This window comes from Mya arenaria, chromosome 13, assembly GCF_026914265.1.
Source record: "Mya arenaria isolate MELC-2E11 chromosome 13, ASM2691426v1".
Classification (NCBI taxonomy): domain Eukaryota; kingdom Metazoa; phylum Mollusca; class Bivalvia; order Myida; family Myidae; genus Mya; species Mya arenaria.
The window spans coordinates 55,333,554-55,360,638 of record NC_069134.1 but is presented as its reverse complement, the minus strand read 5'-3'; the positions used below and the strand labels follow the sequence as shown (position 1 = coordinate 55,360,638).

At 34.0% G+C, this 27,085-nt stretch overlaps 1 protein-coding gene across 1 annotated transcript; it reads left to right on the top strand.

Moving 5' to 3' along the window:
* The first annotated feature begins 15,389 nt into the window (after positions 1–15,389).
* Positions 15,390–19,988, top strand: LOC128213105 (uncharacterized). The gene is made up of 2 exons (XM_052918627.1): positions 15,390–15,874; positions 17,968–19,988. The coding sequence occupies exons 1-2, from the start codon at positions 15,561–15,563 to the stop codon at positions 19,334–19,336; spliced, it is 1,683 nt and encodes a 560-aa protein (XP_052774587.1). The 5' UTR covers positions 15,390–15,560; the 3' UTR covers positions 19,337–19,988.
* The last annotated feature ends 7,097 nt before the right edge of the window (positions 19,989–27,085 follow it).

The window sequence follows — 27,085 nt, the reverse complement described above, 5'->3', positions numbered from 1 at the left end:
ACAACGCTCAAGTTTTTGACATTTTTATTTGTTATTATTTAAATGAACACACCACAAGATCGATACAATTCATGAAAGATAAATATTCCCAACATTTCTTTTTGTATTGGATAATGAGTCATCTATATAATTAAAGCTTGTCACACCTTTCCATGTCAGACAAAGGGGGAGGGGTAAAAGAAGGTTTCTGGGAGACATACCGATATTTTTTTATTATTATTTAGTATTAATCAATTTGAACACTATTAATAATTCCGATTGAAGCCACATACAAGTATCCGTACTAACTTCTCTATGACAAATTATATCACATCAAACAAAGCTCCAAATACACCTGCAACGTAACACATTATGTACGAAATGTATATGAAAAAAGCACCATGATCATCAGAACAACAGAGATAAGAAAACACAGGGAAATGTGTAAAGTCGGGCCGCACTAAACTGTCTAGACTTCGGCTTGCAGTTACCATCGAATATCGCTACTAAGAGTTAACGACCAGATTCACTAAACCATCAAAACAAGATTTAGAAAACATTTGTTACAGATTGTTTTTGGTTTGCGGTCACGTTTGGTTTCGACGCATGAGTCGGGATAAACTGATTCATTTCGAATTGCAATTTGCATTTTAAAGCTCCAATGAGGCGTTTATTAGTCTAAATATACTGCAATGAGTTGTTTGTTCTCATATCAACATTTTAGATGACTTATTATCGTCACTGATTTAACAGCTTGCCTTCAATTAAGGCGAAATTCATAGTACACAAAAGCAACTTACTGCTTACTGTAGAAATCTTTATTATCTCCTAAGATGAAAAAGCTATTGCATGAAGCGCTAAAAAAGTAAATATCAACGAAATCACTTTAATTTGCTATCAAATTAAATACAAGCCTTAGATTATTCAAAAATCTTTCACGATAAACCTTCTTCAGTAGATTGCCATGAAACTCAAAACCGTGCTCTATTCGTCGTCAGAGCATTCGAAGGCTAACTTTTATTCAAAATTGAACCACGCTTTATCTGGTGTCTATACAACAGTAAACCACAGAGACTTGAAATTATGATGCAGATCCCAACAGCTGCCCCTTGCTTACTTTAAATTGTTGCCTGTGGCCTCAGTTGGGTAAAATCGGTAGTGACCCTAAAAATAAAAAATACAACATTTTATGGGCTGCTTATCACGTCATGGGACACAAAAAGCTAAAAATCCACTAGGGTAATATAATAACAAGAAAAAAAACTTTCCAAACACAGTTTGTCATAAAAAAGATAAACATCCAATTCAGAAATGAATTCACTAGCTAATAAACTTATCCTAAGCATATGTAGGATTTAGCGTTCTTCGTAAAGAATAATCATTTTTACATCGAAATGACACAACAATCTTACCGGTTATTCCAAATTGTAGCAAATTAAAAACATACATACTATTGGCTGAATTTCGCCAGAGTCGCCATTACAGATGATATTTCGATTAATTCTACTGCTGTCTTGAGCATGGCGTGATGAAACTTCAATATACAAACTGGTGCTAAGTACGCGTCGAGGGTGCTGCATCTGCCATTGTACTGTCAATGCCCTTTCAATGTCAAAACTGTGAGGATCGAATTTAATATTTCATTTGTATTAACGCTATTTGTTCCGCAAAAAGATATTTCCTCCTTATAAATGCATAAATTAAATGTCTATAATCGCTACAAGAAAGTTTGTATTCTACTGACAATAGTTTTAACTTCGTATGATCTGTTTTGTTCCCTTCACACTAATCAATATTTAGCTAAAAGTCTTCAGACTACAGGTCATTTCCCATTTGTGTTCTATCCAGTACGTAAATCCTTAATGCAACATCCCTAACAGCAGAACGAACATCATCGACAGAACAACACCTGGAAGTGTTGATGTGATCATATGTGAGTGAACACATTAATAGCATTTAAATATTTGGCACTAAAGTATATGTTTCTTTCTTGTTATATCATAGTTTCGTAATAGCACGGTTTCTCAAAGAAAACAAAATAATATACTACAAATGTATAAAAGGATTAAGCTCACCACACATTTTGTGGTAACAATCTCATTTTTCTGAAGTTTGTGACATTAAATGTTTCAAGTGTAAAACCAAGATTAAGGAATGTAATGAGATACCTGATCGTGTTATGCATCATTGAAGGTAGATGTTAATAAATGCTCATAGGAATAGTGAATGTCGATAAAAAATTCACATCGAATGTAGCCTCCATATTGTTTCTTTGTATGCCCGAAGCTCAATTTGAAATCCTGCTATTCTTATATCACATGTTAAGCTAGAATTTGGTATGGCAATGAAATTACCTGGAATCCTTTCAGGATGAAATCTTCATGATTTTCTGTGCTGAAATACTTTAAAAAATATTTATATTATATCAAGCAAGTCGGTAGTATGCATAAGATTATAAACTATACTATTCAATGTGCATGTTCAAATTATTGAGATTTCCCATCTTTCATCTATAAGCTTCATTTTAAAATTATTTTGCACAGATAAGTAATTTGTATTTGACAATGCCATCCACATCTGTGTCCTCTCTATGTCTTACCGAATTCATTTTATCATGTTTTCTATTCCATCGCAATTATAGTTAGTCCTACTGCAAGGCAGGCACTAACAGCAGGACATAGGAGTAAGTAGCCTATTCCAGCGCCAAGTACGGCAGAAACCAGCATCCACACGTTCATTGTCATGACACACAGCATCAGAAGGTAGCCGACGGTCACCGTTAACATCTTGTGTAGTGAAGCAGTAATACGAAGGATTTTATCCTAAAAGAAAATGAAATTTCTTGATCTGCAAATTTGATAATTACAATGTTGTTTTAAAGCAGCTAATGCATGTAATGTAATGGCTGCAGTTCCCGGTGACAAAACTGTTATTTGAAAATAATACGTTTAAAGAACCATTTCCTTATGTTTTTGTACCTACAACTGTACTTTTTAGTTTGCAAGTATATGTGCAGTTTCTTGAAATTTGAATAATAGGTAAACTTGTATTGCACTTGTATATTTATAAGCAATTAGGTGAAGAATCTAAATGACAATTGATTTGTTGGAAACATTACTGCAATTTAGTCGTTTCTGCGATATTTACTTATTTAATAGAGTTGATACTTTTCTCATGACTGTATGAGACTACGACATCAAAAGTGTGACGGCCTGATTTTAAACCAAACAAATGTTATTAATAGTAGATTGTTAAGATTTTTACTGAATGTTATCACAATAGTTTTATATGTAATAACATTTTGTACTTCTTCCGTATAATACATATCTTCACGATGTTAAACAAAGCAAATGTTATTTATAGTCAGTACTACTATCTTCTTGAAATAACATTGCTCTTATGTATTCGGTTCACCGATGAATGATTGAAAAAATTACAAACCAAAAATCTTAAAATATGTCCTAATATAGTAAGCGTACAGTAAGTATTACCAGTTACCTCAGTTACTTTCAAGTAATCGCATTTAACGATCATAAATATTATTAAGTAGGCAAACATAGAAAAGACAACAAAGGAATGAAATTTCAGAAGTTGTGTATCATAAATGAATATTCTTGTTATGAATCAATGAACAATACTTAAAATCATTTACTATTTAAAAGTCCATGCAATAACAACACCAAAACAAATTACAAATTTAGTCTACATCATAAAAACCTAAATTTAACAAAATAAATGCGAACACTGATAACATTCATTGACAGACAATTGGTTACATGATACACACTTAAATTATAATAAGATATAAATTTGAGCATTCTCCTCGCAAACTGTTTTATATCCGATATCTAGAAAATCGGGATAAAATGAGTTTTTGTACTATTTATGAATACGTTTTATGCAAAAATGGTGACGCATTGCAATACAAGTTTTAAATATATTCGCTCTTTGCAAACAAAACGGAACAGTCAAACTTTGACTCAATAAGCTAAACTGAAAATGGCAGAGCACACATCGTCCACGTGAGGCGTAACTTTTATTTCGGAATCTTTCATTTCAATCTTCACTCGAACATTCTTGTTGAAAAGTTATCGCAAGCAAGCACACATTGATTCTTCCGGAATGTAATCAGTAAAAAGCAAGACGACAGGCTTTTGTAATAAGTAAGTAATTTTATAAACATACAGAAGTTAGTCGGCAAAGTCCAGTCAAAAACACAAATATTATTTGAAGTAACTTATTTATCATATTATCAAATAAAACCGTCACGGAACATATTATTACAATTTAATAAAAAATATGCAATGACATGCTCATCAGTCAAAACCCTGCCTATATATGTTATAAAAACCAAATGACAAGTGACAGACAGTAATCTAGAAACACAAAAAACATTCTTTACAGATGTTATGCATTATCAATGAAAATTGTGGCCTACCAAATTTAAAAACAAACAAGAATCTTCATAGAAACGCAACACAACAGTAGTTAAGCAAATCAATAATATACAGGTGAAAACCCTTATAAACACATAACCAAATATGTAAATATTATTCGTATGGTGTCAAATATAACGCTTTTATAGTCACTATCCAATTTATCAAAATGTGGAGCTGCGTTTATACGACCTGTGAACACATGATCCTTTTGAACGATACAAAATTGATATCGAATAAGGTAATTATTCCAGTTTGTTTGCAGATTGTTATTCTTGAGTTCTCTTTAAATATTAAATACAGATTGTGATACTTCTAATTACCTTGATTTTATTGAAAATATACTCTTATTATATGTTTAAAATAAAATAATAAATAGCGATACAATAAAGAACAAATAAGTTAGCAATTATTCTTGATTCGAAAACAAATATTAATAATAAAGGGGATTACATGAATGGTAAAAGAATATTTAAACAAAAAATACCGTTGTTGACTTTATTCTCACTTGAGTTGAAACATACAATCCGAATCTGTATTAAAAAAAATATTGTTCACGATATAAAAAGCAATGAACATGTAATTTCAATATCTATGATACATATTATTTAACCATTGTGAATCAAAGTGCAGTTTTCGGTTGAGCTCACATGCATTAAAAGTTTAACTACACTATAAGTAGACATAACACTTCATAAAACTTTAAATCAATGATCTATCGAGCAAGTCGGTAGTGTGAATATGTTAATGTATAATGCTCTTAATTTAGAAATGTCCCGTCTATAAGCTTTCAGCTATATCTCGAATTCCTCTTTCACCAGTGTTTTTTTTTTCTTTTTGAAAGCATGAAGGTTTAATATGAAGAAAAAATATTTTTACATTATGATTCCACGACCGCTAAAACTACCACTAATGTACTACTCATACTCCTATAAATTGAAATTTTTAATCAAATGGATATTTATCATAAAAGCAAAACGAAAACGATACTTGTGAATTGCTCATGGTGTACAGATAAAGTTTTCTAATTTACATCAGAGTGTAACCAAATATATGGAGTGATATAAATTCTAACAAATAAAAGTAAGGCAAATGTAAAACACAATGGAAATCGTACCGCAAACAATGCATTCAGTTCATAAAAATGAACGTATATCATTTTTTCGCCCCTCTTATATGAATCACTGGATCCGCCCCTGAAATACGTTAAGCGCTGTTATTACAACACCAAAGGGTATTTTGTTTGTTGGGGTTTCCCTGTACTATCCCTAAGATTTTGAAAAAAATCTTTGATTTAGGCCAAACAAAAATAAAATGTTTTGGTTATCCAATATTTTTTTTTTTTTTTAATAGATAAAATGTGGCACTTTTATTTTAACAATGTTAAACAGTGTACTTGTATTGTGTTACTTTCTTGAAAGCCTTAAAGTCAGAATGGTTTTAAACAATTTTTTATAGACATTTATCAGTGAAATAAATTTGATATGTATCACTGTTTTGAAAAAAAATAAAAATAACATTGAATAACATTACGATATTTCACTTTTTCAAAAGGAACCACCTTTTCTGGATTGCTCTCCCTAATTCTTTACTTTGACGATAATTGCTCTCCTTGTGCTAACTATAGTAAATACAAAAAAATATTTCTAAATTTACTTCCTTTGAAATGAATATAAATATACTATAATATACATTTTTGCAAAGCAAAATACAAAATCGAGCTTGTTGATCAAACTAGACTTACAAGAAACATCATTAAAATTTTCAATAATAATCACATGCCTTTTTGTTAACATTAAATACAATCTTTATGCCCAGCACTCGCAATTTTTCAATTATGAAAAGAGAAACTAAAATTCAGTTTTCTCACCTTAACCAAAAAGCCGACCTAATAGCTGCAATAAATCATTAACCTTACAGATGATTTTGTTCACATGTAGGCTAAATACTATGACTAATCATGTATAGACACAAAGATGCCCGAAATACGCAAATATTTGTGTGCATTATTTTGCTGCATGCACACCCTTATATTGACAATACTTCGAGCAACTGGATATCATTAAGAGCATCAACAACAATTATTACAAATTAAATAATCAGCAAAACAAACACTCATTTCCGGTCACCAGAAATTTGTCATTCGCCAGTGTTCCAGTTCGCTTAATTTCCCTTCCGGAAACACATAATAATCCGAATGGTTATTATAATCAGCAAACACATTGGAATATTAATGCTATGTTTTTAATTTCCATATATCTTGTCTTATACACATTTTATAAGTTCATCATGAGAAATTGATTTATGTAATAAAGCACAACCCATCCGTTTCTTTTAATATTTTGTTCGCACATGCAAGAACAGTATACTATCAGTATGTACTGTGTTTTTTTGTTAATTGTGTATTTATAAAATGAGGGAAATGCAAGGAATTACCATGTTCTACAATTAAGCTTTATTGTATTCCGGCATGCACTTAAACGATTCAGTTATGCGGTCAAAGTATCAGTCACTTCACTTTATCTCTCTCGTGAAAATATTATTTTCAGTGCTCACTCGATATCTCAGTAACACAAACAATTATCCTCTATATAACGATTAACATCATTCAAAAGTATTCATAAAAAATACAAACCTACCTACCTGCCTGCCTCCCAGCCTCCCTGCCTTCCTGCCTGTCTGCCTACCTGCCTGCCTACCTACCTACCTACCAACCTACCATGAATCATAATAATAATTGTGTTTGTCCTTAACACTATTAAGTGAAAAAAATGAATCACTATGTACATAAAGTGTTTTGATATTCATCTTACATGAATACTAGTGTTGCAAGATCGTTCATCATTGTTATACGACACGTCTCCCTTCGAAAAACAGGTATGTGTGTGTTTGCTTGCTTAACATAGAATTCACTGATGCAGTATAATGGCCTTTTGAATTCGTTAACTTAATGGGGCTTTCGTTTGTAGGTAAATAAAGATTTTCTTTTTTGGCAAATATTATAAGCTGTTTTTTATGTGTCTGTAAATAGTTGCTTATCAAAACGTTCAATAAGTAACCCAATCAGTTTATCGTGTCAATAAGACTAGAATAACATACTGAAATTTGGATTGGACATGATTTCTCGAACTTCGAAGTATTAAACAACTATTGTTCGACCTTTTATAATGGTTTCAACATTAACAACCCGAATTATTATTATGATATGCAACATTATTTCAATCACGAGTGTAGTGGGTAAAGTTACTGTAGTGTGCCATGCTGTCAAGGGAAACCGTCAACAATTAGCAAGCCTACACGTCAATGGCGTTGTAATTAAATCGCAAAACTTTAGTGCACGGTGAGGCTTCAACTACTGATTGCCGATTCAATATGGAAGTTATAATAAAAACACTCTCTAACATGGCACAACTGTTTTAACGAGTTTTGGATCGATCTTCATAGTTGTATGCACTTTTATTTTTATACATTTATTAGACGATATTTACTACTTGTATTCTTTTAGAACAGTGAGAGCAAAACAAAATATACATGTTGCGTTCAATATCGTACAGAAAATACCATTTTCACACAATTTGGCAGCTACCATATGAGTACATTGGCAGCACATGTCACGGGTTAAATATCGATCCATGTAAACAAGGTGTTGTCAGTTCAATGTTACACATAGTAAAGACGATGGAAATATAATTTCCTACGTTTCAGTAAAACGAATAAGAAGGAAATTAATTTCCCTTGTTTATAATGTAATAACCGCCAGGTGGCGATTGATAAGCACGAGGAATTCGTGCGAATATGAATGTAAAGGCCTTCAGCTTTGGGGAACCGATCCGTTCACATCGATTCAATTGATTGTTAAATTTGAGGTCGTACCGGGCAGTATGCAGCAGTCCGTGTTTACTGAATAGGCCGTATAAAGCATGGTTTAAATCCTCGTGCAGAGGGTAAGTCGTATTGAAAATATGTTTGTTGGATTTATATGATATTACGAATTACATGTATGATCATAATTATTCAATATACGTAGTAGAAAAGTGAAAAATTTCAGAAATGATGAGTTTATTCAGTTCATATGTACTGTGTTACTAGTGAGAAAATGTCCTTGTTTTTAAAAGCATCGATAAATTTGTTCTAGAGAAAATATTTCCGCTATTTTCATATTTAGTGCTTCGAGTTTTACTTATAAAGAGTGTTTTTCGTTGACATATTATTAAAGAATATTTAGGTGACATTTTATTTCTGTTTTGCGAGCTACACGTTGGAGAAAGATGCAAAACAAAGAATTCGGGGCTACAGAATTTCGCGGTTCAACCACGTGGGTGTGAACGCATGAGCTGGTCAAGCTGGTCATCTCGTGACAACTTTTTTGGGTTGATGTCATCGCCTGTTCACGTGCCACGCTTCCGGTGTATTTCCGGTAGACTGTTGGGGTTTTCTGTTATAATATCACCAGACAGCGTCACCCATAGTTGTGGCCATACAGGCAACATAAAAGATAAGTATTATAAATAAAATTCAATCAGCTCTGAATTGAAAGAGAAAAATTTTAAGCAATGCTGTTAAATCTGCAAAGCATTACAAATTATGATAATTATGGCAGAGCCATTGGCTTTAAGTTCAATGATGAGGCGTATGGAGCGTTATGGAGTCTGTCCGTGTGTATGTCAGTAAAATGTGTTCGATATAAAAGGAATTCATATACTTATTATTCAATATTCAGTTTGTAAATGGTGTGATACTACCGACATATTCAAGTACTTACTGTATATAAAAGTGTATATACATTAATTTTCACAATAATTCAAATTCGGTAGGAAAGGCATTTCTATGTTATACGCAAGGATTATCAAAAGTAGTATGTTTTTAAATAAAACTGCTCGCAAAATGTCATGAAAGATTGCATGGGCTAATTTGGTATGTTCAGATTTGATATTTTTTCGTAAAACAATTACATTGTTTACAAAAAGAGTTTTTGGTTTTGAAAGATATTTAATAGTATGGAGAACACATGTATGATGAATGGGGTACTTTGTCTGGAGTGGCTGATTATCATGATACAGGTACTTGTTAATATGCAAATATTGTTATAAACTTATAAAAACCGGCATTGCTGATTCACGGAAGCATCATCAGAGATGTTTTGTTATAGTACACGGTGGCATCACCAGTAATAGTTTATATGTAATTATTGTTATAAAGTTTTTAACAAACGATATTGAAGAGTCATTACGGAATCGTCAAAAAGCTGATTCGTTTTAGAACACGGTGGTAATACCAGATATAGTATATAAATGTAAATATTGTTTTAAATGTGTAAAATCAACACTTATGATTCATGGAGGAATCGAAAGAGCTTAATTGTTATAGTACACGGTGGTTTTACCAGTAATAGTTTGTATGTAAATATTGTTATAAAGTTATAAAAGCAACATTGACGATTCAACATTGATGATTTAACGACAGAATGGCCGGATGTGAAACATATGAAGTTATATTAAGCGGCATCGCTGATTCATGGCGGAATCGCCAGTGATGAATCATTTTAGTACACGGTGGAATCACCAGTACTAGTTAATATAAAGATACTGTTATGAAATTATTTAAAACGGCAACCCTGATTCATGGCGGAATCGCCAGAGATTAATCATTTTAGTACACGGTGGAATCACCAGTACTAGTTAATATATAGATACTGTTATGAAACTATTTAAAACGGAAACACTGATTCATGGCGGAATCGCCAGTGATGAATCATTTTAGTACACGGTGGAATCACCAGTACTAGTTAATATAAAGATACTGTTATGAAGTTATTTAAAACGGCAACTCTGATTCATGGCGGAATCGCCAGAGATGAATCATTTTAGTACACGGTGGAATCAACAGTACTAGTTAATATATAGATACTGTTATGAAGTTATTTAAAACGGCATCCACTGATTCATGGCGGGATCGTCAGAAATGAATGATTATAGTACACGGTGGTTTCACCAGTACTAGTTTATATGTAAATATTGATGTTTTGTTGATTTATATGAATGTAATAATTCTCCAGGATAAAGCTATTAGTATCTTCAAAGTTTGTATGAAAAATTCAATCTCGCTTGAGTTAGAATGGATACCGATATCTCAAAATGAAAGGGCAGACTTCTTATCTAGAATAGTGATTATTATGATTGGGGTATCTCGTTTGAAATTTTGGACATAGTTATTCAGAGGTTTGGCATATAAGATGTAGACTGGTTTGCATCAGAACACAATGCTAAATTGACAGTATTTTTCTCTAGGTCTTGGAATCCGTCTTCAACAGGGACGGATGCCTTTTTTAGAGTCAAACGCAAACCAAAAAAAAAAATTGATCGAGTAAAGGGAGTTTTGGTAGTTCTTTTTTGGAAGTCAGCTATGTTTTGGCCATTATTGTGTCCAAATGGGATATTCATATCAAATATTGTTGATTGATTTTAAGGGAGAATATTCTGTAGATGAAAACTAATATGGATTTTATAACCTCCCTTTGCATAAATGTACAAAAGCGGCTTCGCTGAGCTAAGGCGGCTTCGCCTTGAGAGACATTCATAGGCGGCTTCGCCAGAAATGAATAAATTGTAGTACACGTTGGCTTCACCAGTACAGTTATTATATGTTGAAACATATTGTTATAGCATCAGTCATAAGCCATGATTGTTAACTGAACTAATTTATGTGAATAAGTTATAAATGATGGTTTTGCAGAAACATTTTCGTGTAAACGTCTATTTTTGCAGATGCATAAGGATGGCATTTTACCAAATGGTTTACCAGAAGGCTTGGCGGGCAAGGTGGATCTTCTCCCGGAACTGCTAAAGAAGTGGATGGCAAAAAGTATTATTCTCGAACGAAAGTTATTCATTCAGTTGGAAAAGTAGGAATCAATTTACGGTTTAGGGAGAAGGGATATTTTGCCTGCTAAAGTTTTTACTATTTCAATATATTCATTTTCATTAGGTTGAAGTGCCTCAAGTGTTTTGCGACTTTCGCTCTTGCAACTGTATTGGTTTAAGTACAGTATTCATGAATGATATGTATTTGGTATTAATCTATATAGTAAGCCCATAAGAGACAGTTCGATAATTAACATAGCTAGAACTCATTCCAGCTTGTGTCAATTTCAACTGTTGAAAAAGGATTCAATTGATTTGAAATGAAGGATGATTTTATCCGAAATGTATACTGACTATACATGATATGCTGTTTTTTGATATATTATACGGATATATGAGATGAAATTATTCGGACAAATTGCTCCTGACATTGACGATATTAAAAGCAGTGAACATTGATTAAGACCTGCTGGAGAAACAAGTGTGTTCAACAATGGAGTTAAGGATAGAATGTCAAAAACATGGTGTTAATTAAGTGAATCTATTAAACAAAGACACGTGTAAAGGTTTCTTTATTGTTTGAAATCGGTATTTAGTTTGTAAACGGAAGATTAAATTTCCATGTCAATTATGAGTATATTTGGAAAAGATCATGATATTAAGAATATTAGGTTATTTATATCCTCATACCCGTTCTTTGAACTTCATCGGTTTCCCAAGTGCTTCACTCACTGTGACTTCCAAAATAATACCATTGAAAAATATTGATTTTGTTGTTTTCTATAGGAGGTTATAGAATGGTATTCAGGGAATAGCTCTTCCTACAACATTGGCGTTCTCAGTGTTTACAGTACTTAATCAGTTCTCGATAATCAAACTCAAATCTAACATATCAGTTAGATGCATCTGAGGGTTTATATGATTATATTTGACTACTGGCCTTATCCCTGTAGTTTTCATTGTACTATTTAAGATAGCATTTTTTGTATTTGTATTGGTCATGAAGTATAGTACTTTCCATATTTATTAATAATTTAGAGAAGAACCTTATTGGAAAATGATTTGCTTACTTCGAACTATTACTGCAATTCAAACATTTTGAGATAAATATATATTTAAAAGGTATTGGAAGTTTTCTTCCGAGAACATTGGAAACCGAAATATTTGATGTCAAGATTATAAACATCACCAATGCTATCGATATTCAATTGTTTATGGAGTGTATTTTACTGAACTCGTCCGGATACCATATTTCTCTTATACATGCCATGCTGGAAATCATATTGTTTTGTAGAGTCTAGCTTATCGATAGATTGTTGATACGAACACTGTCTACCAACCGTCTTCATATAACATGCTCCTTAAATCTAAACATGCATAACGTTATTATGCCAAGTAATGCAACATTATGCAACACTCACTATTAATTTAAGGCATTTTTAGGATCGATTAAACATATTGGCAAATTGCCAAACATATGAAAGACGACAAAAATGAAATATTATATTTTAAGTATACATATCCATACATGATGTTGCAATGGAAACCTATGTTGAACGGCATACTTTTTTTAAAACATCAACAGAAATAATAATAATAATGATAATAATAATAATAATAATAATAATAATAATAATAACAATAATAATAAACAATACTTCCGAAATGTAATAACGTTATAGCAAGGTATTGTTTCATTTAAACGAACGAAAAATAAGTATTTCTATCAAAACTAAATGGGTGTTTATAACAACATAAATAATTCGGTAAATTCCCCATTTCTAAATTTTATTTTGGAAACTGAATTGTGTATAAAATGTAAGGATAAATGGGAGCAACTGTAAATGTTGATGTATGTTTCTAGTTCGTTTGCGCTGAAGTGGTTAAACCCCGTTCTGTCAAACCAAATCGCGTAAATTTCATCTGAATGATATAAAAAATCCATTTTGTACTGCGAAACTATGAAGTCATATTTTACTAAATTGTTAACACTATATATTTCCGGTTATAGAAATCCGTAAAATAAAAGTGAAAAAGTATTCGGGAGTAAGAATGAAAATAAGAATATTTGCAAAAGGAGAAAACTCAAACGCATCTTGGTTGTACAACTAACCTACATTTTAACTCTTTTCTCCCTTTTCAAATACTTGACTCTCATTTGTTCAATGATAAATTCCAGTTTTGTATCGCAAATGTTTTTTTTGTTGAAATGAACAAATTTAGTATGTGCATAAGGGGTACCGTTTCAGTAGATTTCGCAAAGTGGGTACCGATATGGATACACACCGTGTATTTGTGCTGAAGAACAAACAAAATGACAAGAAAACGAAACGTAAGGGCATTGCTTACTCAGAAGAATTTGATGATGGTCATTGCACGAAAGGAGAGAGGTTTGATTTTGTCAAAGATAGTTGTGAGGAATAAGTGCGTGAAATTATCTAAACTTTCTGTTAATTCATGTTGCAACCTTTTAGAAAGCTTTAAAATGCTGAACATTTTTAGCATCATCTAGCATGAATCATATCATGCCAATGGAAATGATTGTGAACAGTTTTCCATCAGATTTCCATTTCTTTAAGAAACTATTTAACAATATTCAAGGACTTAACAATTCAGGATAAAGTCTTAATTGAGAGTTTAAAGATGTAATTTCTGACTAAATTACGTTTGATAAGTCTACTTGTTTGCTGGGTCATTGAAATATGTGAAGTCATTGGGGATTTGGGGATAATGTAGCACAAACAGCCACACAGTAGGTCAAAGCTCAAGGTCACACTTAATGTCAATGGACTTTTCTGTAGTTGTATATATAAAGATAGAGAAGCATAATGCGTATATGATGTAAACCCTTGTCCAACTGTTCGCCTATCCATTACTCTATAGTTTGCCCGACGATTCTAATTGCGAAAATGGAAACCTGGTCATCGTCGCAATGCGACGTGTATACTAGATACTTTTGTTCAATATCAAAGAGTGTTTTTTTGTTTTTGTGTATCCATTAATTTTCATATCAGCGGTATTAATAAGATAACGAGGGTACATATATTAGCTTGCAATAAGAAGTGTGTGCGTAAAACATACGTCAATTTTCCATTATACGCATTGCAAAAAATGACTTTATGGTGCTAACCACTAACCATACATCCACTGCTCCCTTGATTGAAATTGTGAAAAACTTGCGCTTTGCACTCGTTATACATTACATTGAAACACCGTTAATCTGGACACCGTTTATCAAAACATGTGTTTCAATTACTCAGATAGTGAGTGTAGTAACGACTACTAATTTTAAGTCAACATAATGTCGTTTAATTGATACACCCGGCTAAAGGTTCGGCAGAGATATTTAGTCGATGCGTTTATTGTCCGACCACCATTTCTACAGTGCTTCTTTTGTTGCCCATGATTGTCTGGTTTATGCTGGGTATGTTACAATAATGCCCTTGCTCTTAAATTGGTTTGTTTAACCGAAGCCATTATTTTCAGCTTAAATATACATGTTTGCACATTGAATCAATTGTGTTTATCTACATAGAATTGTTGAACGCACAACAAAATAAAATATGTTCCTGGATAAATTAAGTAACTCTAGAGTAATTGCCCTTTGCTTATTAAAAGGACTTTACATAAATTCGTCAACAGCCATTACTTTGTGATGAATAAACCATAGTGTTAAAAATATAACTATAACGTATATGCGGTAAAAAACGCTCAATTTGCGTTTATGTCAGTTCTGGAACACTAAACATATGAAAGAGTGCTGAAATACTTTAATCAGTAAAAATTCAAAACGGAAAGTTTTTTTTAAATGTTTGTTTCCGTAACCCCAAAACCCCGATGCTCTTTGAAATATAGAAATCCGTTATATATGTTATTTTAAACTACGCGTTTAACTAATGGACAAACATAAATTGCAATGAATAAAGCTTTTGTTTTAATAAATCATATCAAAATCTGCTTTTTCTACTTCAAACATAAAGGAAACATCCTCATGTCGAGTGTATTATGTTGGTGCGTTAAGTTTAAAACGGATAATGGAAGAATATCGTTTCCGGGATCTAGTGTATGACAAATACTTAACTATCAGTTACTAGGTTTTATCTTGTCACAGCAGAAGCGTTTCACAAGTATGTGAATGTTGATGCGGTGTCGCTGCTCATGTCTTAGTAAAGACTTAAATACAGTTATTAGCACTATGGATAGTGTTTATAAATAATATTTGACATAATTTTCATGTTGACCTTTTACATTTTGAATAAACAAAAAATAACACTTTTGAGAAGACATGGCCTATGGAGGTTCATCAATGTATAAGGGATCTGACCTGATTCATGACTACAGTTGTTCCAAGTGTGAGGAAGATGACTTGAACACTGAAGCCCAGCACTTCTGTCCGCAATGTGAAAATTATTTATGTGACAAGTGTGTGACAAGGCATGGGAGCTATTACAAGAAGCATACAGTGTTTGGGCGTGGCGACATTCAGAAATGGGCCGGGTTCTTTATCGATAGATGTGACAAACACAGGGACAAGCTAAATGTCCATTGTGACGACCACCAGGAATTGTGTTGCAGTGTCTGTGTTACCCTCGACCACAGGTGAGAGTTTATAACCAGAATGTAACTGTTACCGAAGTAAAAAATCTAACCAAACTAGAAAGACACGGTTTTATTTTGCCATGCGTCTCTAAGTAGATGTGCTTGATTGATGAAAGTCTTCAGAATTACTACTAGATTTAATCGTTTTTGTTGTTGTGTTTTCACCGAAAGAAGGTATTTAGTATTCCCACTGTGTGGCCTTTACTATCGTATTTCAGATGTTATACTCAATGTTTAACGATTTTGAATTTTTTTCATAAAAATGTAAACCTGCATGGGAGAGTTTCGTGAATAACATTTGTTCACTAGACTTAAAGGTTAAATTTTATCTAGAAGTAAATTGGTTATCATCCCAACACATCTACATTGCCAACGCTCCTATGACATCTCTTGCTAAAAAGTACTGATCTGAAAATAATTATGCAAACAAACAATACAACAATCTTTGTTATAACTCAATCGTCAAAGAGTCTAAATGTGATAAAATTATAGATTTCATTGTTATATCAGACGTTTTTTTCAAAACATTACAATTAAGTAGGGAACATCCCTTTCCCAATGTTATTAATGGTATTTTACTTTCAAACATGTGCTTGAAAGATGAAGAAAATATGGCGTTTTGTATCGCTTGCGATGCATTGTTTAAACATAGATATGGCGGCGCTAGTTATTACTTCTTGTAGAGTCCTCACACCTTGTATGCAGAATGATCATGGTCAACAGATGACTCCTATGAGTCATGGATATAATAGGTCTAAGTTCACCGTCGTGTTGACCGTTACTAAACACATGGCTTCCGATCAATAACATGGGGATAATTTGTTGTAGAGTCCTCACACATATAACGTTTATTTTTCACGATTATTCAGTTTTTTGGTTAATTGGTCAAAGTCAAAGTCTTGAGATTTACTTGAAAATCAAAATCCAGATCCGATTTATTCTCAATCACAGCGGAAATATTGATAATTTCTGTTAAGTTTGAGGTTAACAGGTTAATATCTTCTTGTCACGCTTCAATATGGTCCTTTGTCAAATTATTTTAAGCCATGTTGGTTCGTAAAAAAACCCACAGGAGGTGGGGCTAGCATTTGTTTTATCACAGTACGGAAAACTTAGAAAATCTTCCGTTTAGAAACCGATCGCCAACTATTAACTTTATTCCACTCAAATGTTCATTGGTTGGCTCCTTGTCAAATTCCTTAAAGTTTTTGTTTGTTCATTTAAATCATGGGAACAGGGGGCGGGGCTAGTTTTTGACATATAACTCTATTCAATTTTTTATGAATATCTTACATACATCTTCAACTCTGAAACTGAAAATCCCATACCCAAGATATTTGGTATTTAGTCTCATGCAATCGCTCTTTATTGCGAATAAGGAAGTTGTGTCCCTGCCATTAAAGCTAGCCCCGAACTAGAGGTCCCACGTTTTTTATATAATTTCATAGTATCATTTTCATTCTTTGAAACGCATGTCCTAAACCTTTGATATTAGATATGTAACTCAATTGTTCAAATATTGCTCAATTGTTTGCCCTTGGGGTCAAAGCTGGGCTCGCTCCTGTAATTTCAAATTGTCTTGCCTAAATCTTCTTCTTTGAAACCGCCAATCTTTGATATTTGGTATGTAGTCTCGTGTAGAGGCCTTTTACAATTATTGTTTAATCCAATGTCCCTTATAATAACCAGCTACAAATGTATTGACTTCCCTAGAAAAAGTATTGATTTCCCTCAAATATAAAATTACTCAGCAAATACTAACAAATTGAGCACCAAAGAATTTCTTTAGCAGCCAATGACTTTCTTATCAACTACTTTCTTCCTTAGCAACCATCGACCTCCTTAGTAACCAATGACGACATGTGCAACCACGAAATCTTTTTATTTAAAACATAGATGTTGGTCATTTTAGTCAAGTGAGTGATATAAAGCCATTTGACCCTCTTTTTATCATAGCCCTAATTTCATAATTTACCGTAAAGCACAACCTTGACTAGCCTTAATTAAAAAATCATTTTAGAAATGAGTTCATTTGTGTGTTACCAATGTATTAACATTGCGGTGCTCATTACTCATATGCGTATATATTTCAGGTTATGTAGCAAATTCAGTCACCTGGATGACCTAGCGAGGGGCTTCCTGAACACAGCAGATTTTAAGCTGCTGCCAGCAGCAGTTGACAATATTAGGAGCAAGCTCGATCAGCTCATGAATGCCGGGAAAAAAGACCAAATCTCACTGAAGGACTCTTACGAGAAAATCATTGCTGAAATCAAGGCTCACCGTAAAGAGATAAACATGATCTTAGACCAGATTGAGAAAAAAACTGTTCAACAGTTGGATAGTTTGATGAAAGATCTAGAGCAGTGTGCAAAAGATGATTTGGAAACATGTGCTAAAATGAATGATCAACTCAAGGACATGGTTGACAAACTAAATCAGATTACTTGCAATCAGAAGAAGACAAATTCTTACATTGGATTTAGAAAATGTCAAACTATGTTAAAGGAAGTAACCACTGTGATGCAAGAAATACAGGGAAGGCCAAAGGAAGGGTTGAGGTTCAAATCTGATGAAAGTGTATTACCATTTCTCAGAAACAGCCTTGGCAACGTTGAGCAATCCATATTTAAAACAAAAGATGCCATTCATGTGCATAAAGCAAAATGGCAAAGTAACTATTCTGTTAAAATAAAGAAAGATGCAAACAATTGCTATATCTTAGGTATGTGTGCGTTGCCCAGTGGAGAGGTGATCATTGCTGACTTCAACAACAGAGTGATACTTTTGAACCAGCAGTACAACGTCATCGATCACCTTGATATGTCTTCTCTTCCTTATGACTTGTGTTATATTTATGGTAACGAGGTTGCTGTAGCTGCTTACGATGCTGTAGCGGGTAATGCTGATGTTTTAAATGGAGTCCAATTCCTGACAGTGACCAAAGGGCAGCTTCAGGCAGTGAGAAATTTCAACACAGGCCATAGGTGCCGCTCCATTATATACCACCAGGGCCACCTGTATGTGGGTTCCAATGATGCCTTGTACTTGTACACCATGGATGGACACATGATAAACAAGATATATGAAGACAAGGCTGGTGGCAGAACAGTGTACAAGTGTGCTATTAGTCCTGACGGGGAGAGAATTTATGTCACAAATAACCGTGCGCATAATTTAGTTACTCTGGATAAATTTGGTAAAGTGCTATCTACTTTAAAAGATCCTGAATTACGCCAGCCTGCTGGACTATGTGTAAGCCCCAGTGGTCATGTATTTGTGTGTGGCTGTGATTCAAATACTGTGTTACAGGTAGATCGGGAAGGACAAAAGAAGTTGGCCACACTTGTCAGGGAGGTTGATGGCTTGTGTAAGCCTGTGTCAGTGTGGTTCAATCACACCTCCAGCCTCGTTGTCGGAAATAGTGGAAGTGACATTATCCTAGTGTTTAAGCTGTGTTAAACTGCGAATCAGATTAAGGTATCATTAAATTGTAGGTCTATGTAATGTATATCTGTAAGCTATATGTTATGACAGTAACATGATGGCAAGTTCAGTTGTCAAGGCAGGTAGTTTTCAAGTGTGTGATTTTTTTTTGGTATTATGGAGTATATAAACGACTGGGAGACTGTTGGTGAGATGAAAGAAGGGGAAAAGGACCTCAAGTGGAATATAACTTCGAAACAGAAAATATGTTGAACAAAGAAAATATTGCGGTCAATCGAAGGCTATAGACAGGATGACAAAAGGGAAATTCAAAACTAGATCGTTCAGATCGAGTACTTCGGCAAATGCTTTCGCAACTATGAAGACTAATGATAAACTCGTTGGAACTTTAAACTAGTGAACAAGCATTATCACAAAATAAGGGAAAATGAAAATCATTGATTTATAGTATGATAAGATATATAAAAATACAACATTTAAATAATGTCTTGTACAGTTTATTGTATAGAAATATTCTAATGTATCTATACATATATTTATATATTGTGTTTGTGTGCGTCTCTGCGTGTGTGTGTATGTGAGTGCGTGCGTGCGTGTTACATAAAGGTTATAATGGATGTTATAATGAATGTTTTGTAATTCATACAAATAAATCTGTGGTCACATACTATTTACACACTTGAATCAACTTACATTTTAATAATGTATAAGCACATAAACGGAGTGGTGATATAAATTACAACCAATAGAAGTAATACAAATGCATATATACAAATGTGAACCGAAATAAATGCATATAATAGATACAAATAAACGTATATCTGTTCTAACGCCCCTCTTATATGAAACATTGCATCCACCCAAGAAATGGTTTAGGCGGTTTCTTTACAACTTTAAAGGATACGTTCGTATGATGGGATTTTCCCTGTTGTGTCCATTGTATATTTTCCCATGTTTTTATTAAGGTCAAACCAAATTAATGGACTGGTTTCTGTTACCCTGCCGACCCTATTTTTAAGACCTGACCCTATATTCGGAATTATTTTTGTTTTTTTTCTAAATATTATATCGGTGGCACTAATATTTATATAATGTTATACAGTTTACTTGTTGTGCATTTAAATTTGACAACTTTAAATTCAAAATGTATTTAAACAATATAACGATTTACAATAACTTTCCAAAGTAAACTGTTTTTCCTACCTATTTAGCAAGTACAAGGAACCACAACATAACGTTTGTTTGGACTTAACGATATAAAGTGACAAGGAAAATGAAACGCTATGTACCGGAGGTGTTTTCACATTTCATCTTACATCTGTAAGCGTATAGGAAATTGTCTGTCATTGATATGTCATTGACACACAATTGCAATATTATCCTTATGAAGCACAGAGTTTGCATGAAATTTACTAATGCCGGGGATAAGCCTTTTGATACCACAGTTCGAGTTTCAAAACTTGTTATAACATTATAACTCAATGGTACACGCTCCAGTTGTATAGGTAAAAAGTAATTCTTTTCTGTCATATATTTTAGTTGTTATATATTTTGTCTTTAAAACTGCACTCTCACAGATTGACAGTTTTGACTTTTATTTTACTTTTTGTCTTAGAATCAGCTTGTTTTTAGCATCAATACATTCAATTCATTCATATCAGATAACTCACAAAAGAACAAACCTCAATGGTTTTGAAAACTGACGAAAAACTCATCCTTTCTCAAAGCGTTATCTCGACTTAGCTTATTAGACTCACACATGTCAGAACGAGTGTATCTATTAAAACAACATAATGTTAAATTCTATTGATAATATCGAGATCCGATGACTTGAGGTTATTCCACAATTCGCTTCCTTGCAAAATAGTTGGTATAATATTTTTGTATATATGCTTGTGGTAGTTAAGACCCTCGCCATGTAGTCCATAACCTTTCATAGCATGGAATTAGTTTTTGCCCATTTTGCACCGTTCTTCAATACGCGTTGTAGACCACATCCCATATTTGGTGTTAACTAATATCCCTAAATGAGTGGACGATTCGACGTCACTAAGCGATTGTCCGGCAAATGTTACTAATAATGGAACTGACGAGCGTTTGGTGATGAACGACAAGCAACAAGATTTTGTAATATTGGTTTCATATTTGTGAAGAACTGCGTAGTCTTGTTCGATATCAAGCATATAATTGAAGATCAGAGAGCGTCAAGGTAACCAGTGTAATGTCATCTGCGAGGGTATGCCTGCAGCAATTGAACAATCTTTAGCGCCATAGCCGGATTTTCTAATCGATTTAGCAAGTCGTTAATACGCACAAAATAATAAAAACATGATAGAACGCCCCCCTTAGCGGATAACTCTACGTACATTTATAGAGTTGGACGTTGAATCAGACCACCTCACGTATGTTGTAAGATTCTGGTAACCATTAAGTAGCGTTTTCGATAGCTTCCTTTGAATGTCAAGATCGTACAATTTCAAAAATAAGGAGTCGTGCCAGACAACAACAAAGGCGCCTTTCATATCTAACTGAGCTACATAAACATTACTTCCTCTATCGAGATTATGCGTACTTACTTCCTGAAGATTAAAGACTGCAGTTAAACAACTCAGACCTTTTTTAAATCCTTGTTGTTTGTTTTGAATTTGGAAAATGACATTTTATCAAATCTATATACGATGACACGCCCGAAAATTTTGCAAATTGTAGGAATAAGTGAAATCGGCCTGTAACTACTAGGACTTGACCGTAGCTTGCCATTTCCGTTCTAAATTGGGATGATGTAACTACGTTTCAATGACGCTGGATACTCTTTGAAGCGTACTGTATTACTGAACAGAACCTTAAGTGACATAATAACTGGTTGGCTGCAGTTAAAAAATGTTCATTTGACACCGAGTGTGGACCTGGCGCTTTTCTTCGTTTTAATCTTTTAATCGCGACCCAAAATTTATGTTCAGGATTTTCTATAAATGCATTGTTATCTGGTAAACAATCGCGATTCTTTTCATTAAATCTGTCTTTAACTTCACCCTCAAACTCTGAAAGCGGCTCATTATAGCTACATCAAATACGGATTAGTAAAAATAGCAAAACTATCCATTATCGTCTCACCCTCGTACTTTAAGCCGTCAACCTCGAGTTTTGAAACACTGTTAGGGTTTTTTCATACTTTCGCAGAAGGCACCAGAATAACATGTAATCTGTTCCTGCCTCGTTATCGATTTTCCCAAATACATTTTGAACAAATGATTCGGAGAGCCTCCGCTGTGAAGCTCTAAAAGGATTTTGCTCGTTTAAATCTTTTAAATGAATCATCGTTTAGATAGCGCGGACGACCATTTCCATCCGTTGTAAAAATTCCTGTTTAGCAGTTAAATATAATTGTTTTATTTCATCAGTCCAGTAAGTTTTTAGTTTGTGTATCGGGTGTTTTGTTGGTTGATAATTGTCACATGTTGCTACTAGTACAGATAAAATGATCTCATTTAATATATTAATGTCTGGGAGTATATACAAATAACTTCTCGTTTATTAGCGCTTAATCTAACAGTGTTTGATACATGCAAATGTCGTCAGGTTTAAGTCTATCTCAAGCGACATGAGTTCGCCTAGCATTTGTATCGTGAACGGCATTTCGACTTTGAATATCTGCCGTAAGGGTCATGACAAATGGAAAGCGATCAGACGTTAGTATTTTACTCTTGCCAATGACTTCATACGACGTGACACGTATATATAAATCGGAGGTTACCATCATATGATCTATCATTGTTCGGTTAGTGACATAGATATAGTGAAGGTTAAGAGGTAAGGTTATAGCTTTCTCGGATTCTTGTTAATGCCACAGATTTTGGGCTATAGTTGTATATTTTTTCATTAAATTCAACTGCAACTATAACATGGCCCTGGGCAAACCTCGTTTACGCAAAACACCCAGCGCGAGGGCTTGGATGAACCTATCTTACACGAGCGGCTGTGGTAGATGCTTTATTTCACACTTCAGTTAAAAAAAATCAGGTAAAAATGATTTTTTTTGTTGGAACTCGTTTGTGCGTAGAGAAAATAAATGCGTATAGATTTGTGCATGATTGACATTGATATGCGCGCAGTGATTCAGATTATGATAATAGTCGAATCAGTCTTGAAATAGTTCTGAGTAGAGTGCAGTATTATTTCTTGAATGGTGCTTGAAATCTTTTTTATGGTGTCATTTCAAGCGAGAAATGATAATTTTGCATTCTAAATATTGCCACAAGACAAGGTGTCCATGATGCTTACAAGCGACGGTCTTTAACAAGGGAGGTAATAGTATCATGACAATAAAATATAATTCCAGACGGGTACTTGTTTTATCTTTGCCCGTGGGCAAGATAAGACTATCTACTTATCTGAGGTGGGAAAAAAGCGCTTCTAATTCGCCAATAACCTCAAAATAAAATGATCTGTCGTTTACAGCATGGTAAATATACACCAAAAATATACGTTGGTATATCGAGAACATTGCATACCTCGATACCAATTACTCTGTCATTGAGGCACGCATGCACTTGCAAGATATTAGCAAGCAGTCTCTTACGAAAGATGAAAGCGATGCCAGCTTTCCCGCAGTATTCTTCATTTGTTTCGCAAGATGAATCATTATGTTCCATAGACAGGTAACTGAAATCAGCAAGAATACTGTCTAAGAATTTTTATAATCCATGTATGATACGCAAAAATCGTCGTGCCTGTCGCATTCGTGGCGATATATATCGGCATCATTTTGTCTATCGATACGATCTTAGTAATCGTCGGAGTATTAATTCTCGCCATAGTCATCGAACCTCTCGCCACGACTATCGTGATTGTTATTGTATCGTGTCATACCTTTTGACTGGGATGCTTCAAAATTTTATGAACTTTGCCTATCACGCCTATTAGTTTGAAGTTTTGCATTATGTTTAAACTTAGATTACCTTTCGGTCTCCTCATCGAATCTTGTCTTCCAACGTCTAAACACCATGTCAGGTGGCCAAAAATCATCATTCTCTACATCTTCAGAACTGTCCGAAGGCAAATTTAACTTTACAGATACCGATTCGCTGCCATAAAACATTCTAAGGGTTTGTCGCTTGAAGCTTTTTGATTTCATGAAATCAACAACATCCCCGTATATTACTAATGAATATTGCCCAGACAGTAGGCTGTTTAAAGGCGCTTACACTGGGTTATGAACCCTGAACTGTCTATTTCAACGTTATATATCGCAGAAAGTGATTGCTGCAATGTGTGTACATTACTATCGACAGGGTCGTGACCAATGTTCGAAATCGCATTACACCGAGTTTTAGTTTTCTCGGCATACGTTGCAATGTTTGAAGTAACATGCTTTCGACTGGTTTGTACCAGAGAGGCTTTTCGTCGGCGGTTTTGATAATTGCGTTTCGTCTCGATCTACACTAGAGATTGATTTCTCGAGTAAAACGTGAACCGTGCTAGCAACATTTGTCGTTGACGCGATGTATTGTTCATTCATATATGAGCTTACAACAGACTGGTCGTTATGACTTTCGTCATAAGACATATTTGTATGAACATCATTGGCTAAATCAATAGTGTTTTGCTTTTCAGTAACAGTAGTGTTGTCTGAAAGTTCGATTGGGCTGTTACCTAGCGTATCTGATACATTGGTATTTTAGCTAATTAATTTTGATTTAACATCAAAAGCATTTTCATGAATGACTCGGCATGATTCCTGAATACCGACAAACGTTTTCTGTAATTCAACTATGTGTTAGCTTACATCCTGGGCAGGCGTGCGCGTATTCTATTAATATAACGTATTATCCTGCAAAGAAAACACTTTAGTAAGACTCTCTTTCACATCGGAGAATAAATCTGTAGATTTTTTAGCTGAAACTTCAATTCATCAACTTACACATGGTACTTCCAGTTATTTAAGGCAGCCGGAAGCGGTGTTACCGTCATCGGTGTCGACACCCCGTGTGATTGACAATGAATCTTTTAATAGCACGTTTAACGATAAAATGTCGAGAATCTCTGAGGCGCGTTCGCCGTCGATAAAGTATTGTAATACTTAACAGTCAGATGCCAGCTTTGCGAACTTTGAGCTCTTATCAGGCGATTTTCTGAACTTCAGGCGACCGGACGGGCACCAAGAAGATCCCCCAACGCGGTCCCATAGGTATTGAGGGTATTGGCTGAGCTGCTGAGGGTCCCTTTTGCAGCGCGCCTCTAGCATTTTTACATAGTCCTCTCGCGGTAAAGCATAGAGTTCGTCATTATTTTCTTGGAAGAACTGCTGTATCGGTGACAGCTGAAGTTCCTCATCGTCGTCGTTGTCAGACAATTGACTCTCTAACTTGAATTTTAGCAGTTTTTTTGTTAATAATCTGTCTTTCCATTACTGCTTTATGGACGTTTTGACTATGCATAACTCAGTCACATAAGTGATGCTCAACGCACCATACTATATACGGTTATAACCGTTAATTGGAATGGGCGTGAACAGTTTTAACCGAGCGCCGGGTTCAACGAGTTGGTGATTTTATTGATTACTAACGAAAAATGCAATTATAAAGTGTTACGTCATAATTTTTTCGATCACAACTACATCCATACGAAAAACAAATAGTTCAAGTCTGCACTTCAAAAGCAACACGTCCCTATAAAATTGTAACATTCCGTTCAAAAAAATATCAAGACATGTTAGCTTATAAGTGCGAGCACAAACGCTTGCCATAACTAATCCATGATCCATGTTGGTGTTTTTTCCACAGAAGATAGATAATCTGAACATTGATATATTTATACATTATTATTACAACGTTGAAATCGACCTTTCCCGTTTTGTCAGACTTATAACAAAAACAAGAAATGGCATAACAATTTATAAATTAATATTATACTACGCTTAGACAATTCTGGTGTAAACTTTATTTTAAAATGAACTTGGTGCATTTTAGATACGATGATGATGTATGTATGCAAAAGGAAAATAAAAAGGAAAAAGGAAGAAAATAGAGTGTCGTCATTACAACTAAGCTAACCGGACAACCTTAATGTCAAGGCTCTTGTGAGGCTTTTTCCATGTGTAACCTTTTTAAAACTATATGTTTTTGCAGGTAACCAATTTATTGTTACGTTGTGTTATGCTGTGAATGTTTGTTATTCATGGCGGAAAATTGGGGTATATGTGGGTTTTTTTCACAAACACGGCTTTAAATACAACAGTAAATTATAAATAATTTGAATAACTTTAAACACTGTACGCCAGAATGTCCTTATGTTCCTAGTCAAAGTTTCTTAGAATCTTTCGCGCATAAGACCAGTCGAGTATACGAGTGGTGCTCCTTAAAATACATCACATTCCAGGCCGAATTCTGGTCATGCTAGTAACTTAATCAAAATCATATCACTGGTAATATAAGTATGTAATCCAGATTCAATACAAAACGTTTTCATATAAGCAAGTGAAACATCTGTTTTATAAAATAGTTTCAACACAAGTCGAATAACTATGTTATCCTATCTGTGTCCTGTTTCATTTAACATACGTACTCATCTTACTTCTAAATAATGGCATGTATGTTTTCTATTTCATTCTATTACATGCACAACATAAACAATTTATTATTCATCTTAAGGGTGATAATACACAATAAACACATTTATAGTTGTGCCATAGACGGGGTTCAATCGGGCTTGTTATTGACAGCACATATCTATTTCACATACATAATATTAAACCACAGTAAGTGA

Coding starts and splice junctions, on each gene's coding strand:
- LOC128213105 (XM_052918627.1), top strand. CDS start 15,561: ATGGCCTATGGAGGTTCATCAATGTATAAGGGATCTGACCTGATTCAT. Junction 15,875..17,967: donor TGTGTTACCCTCGACCACAG/GTGAGAGTTTAT, acceptor TATATATTTCAG/GTTATGTAGCAAATTCAGTC.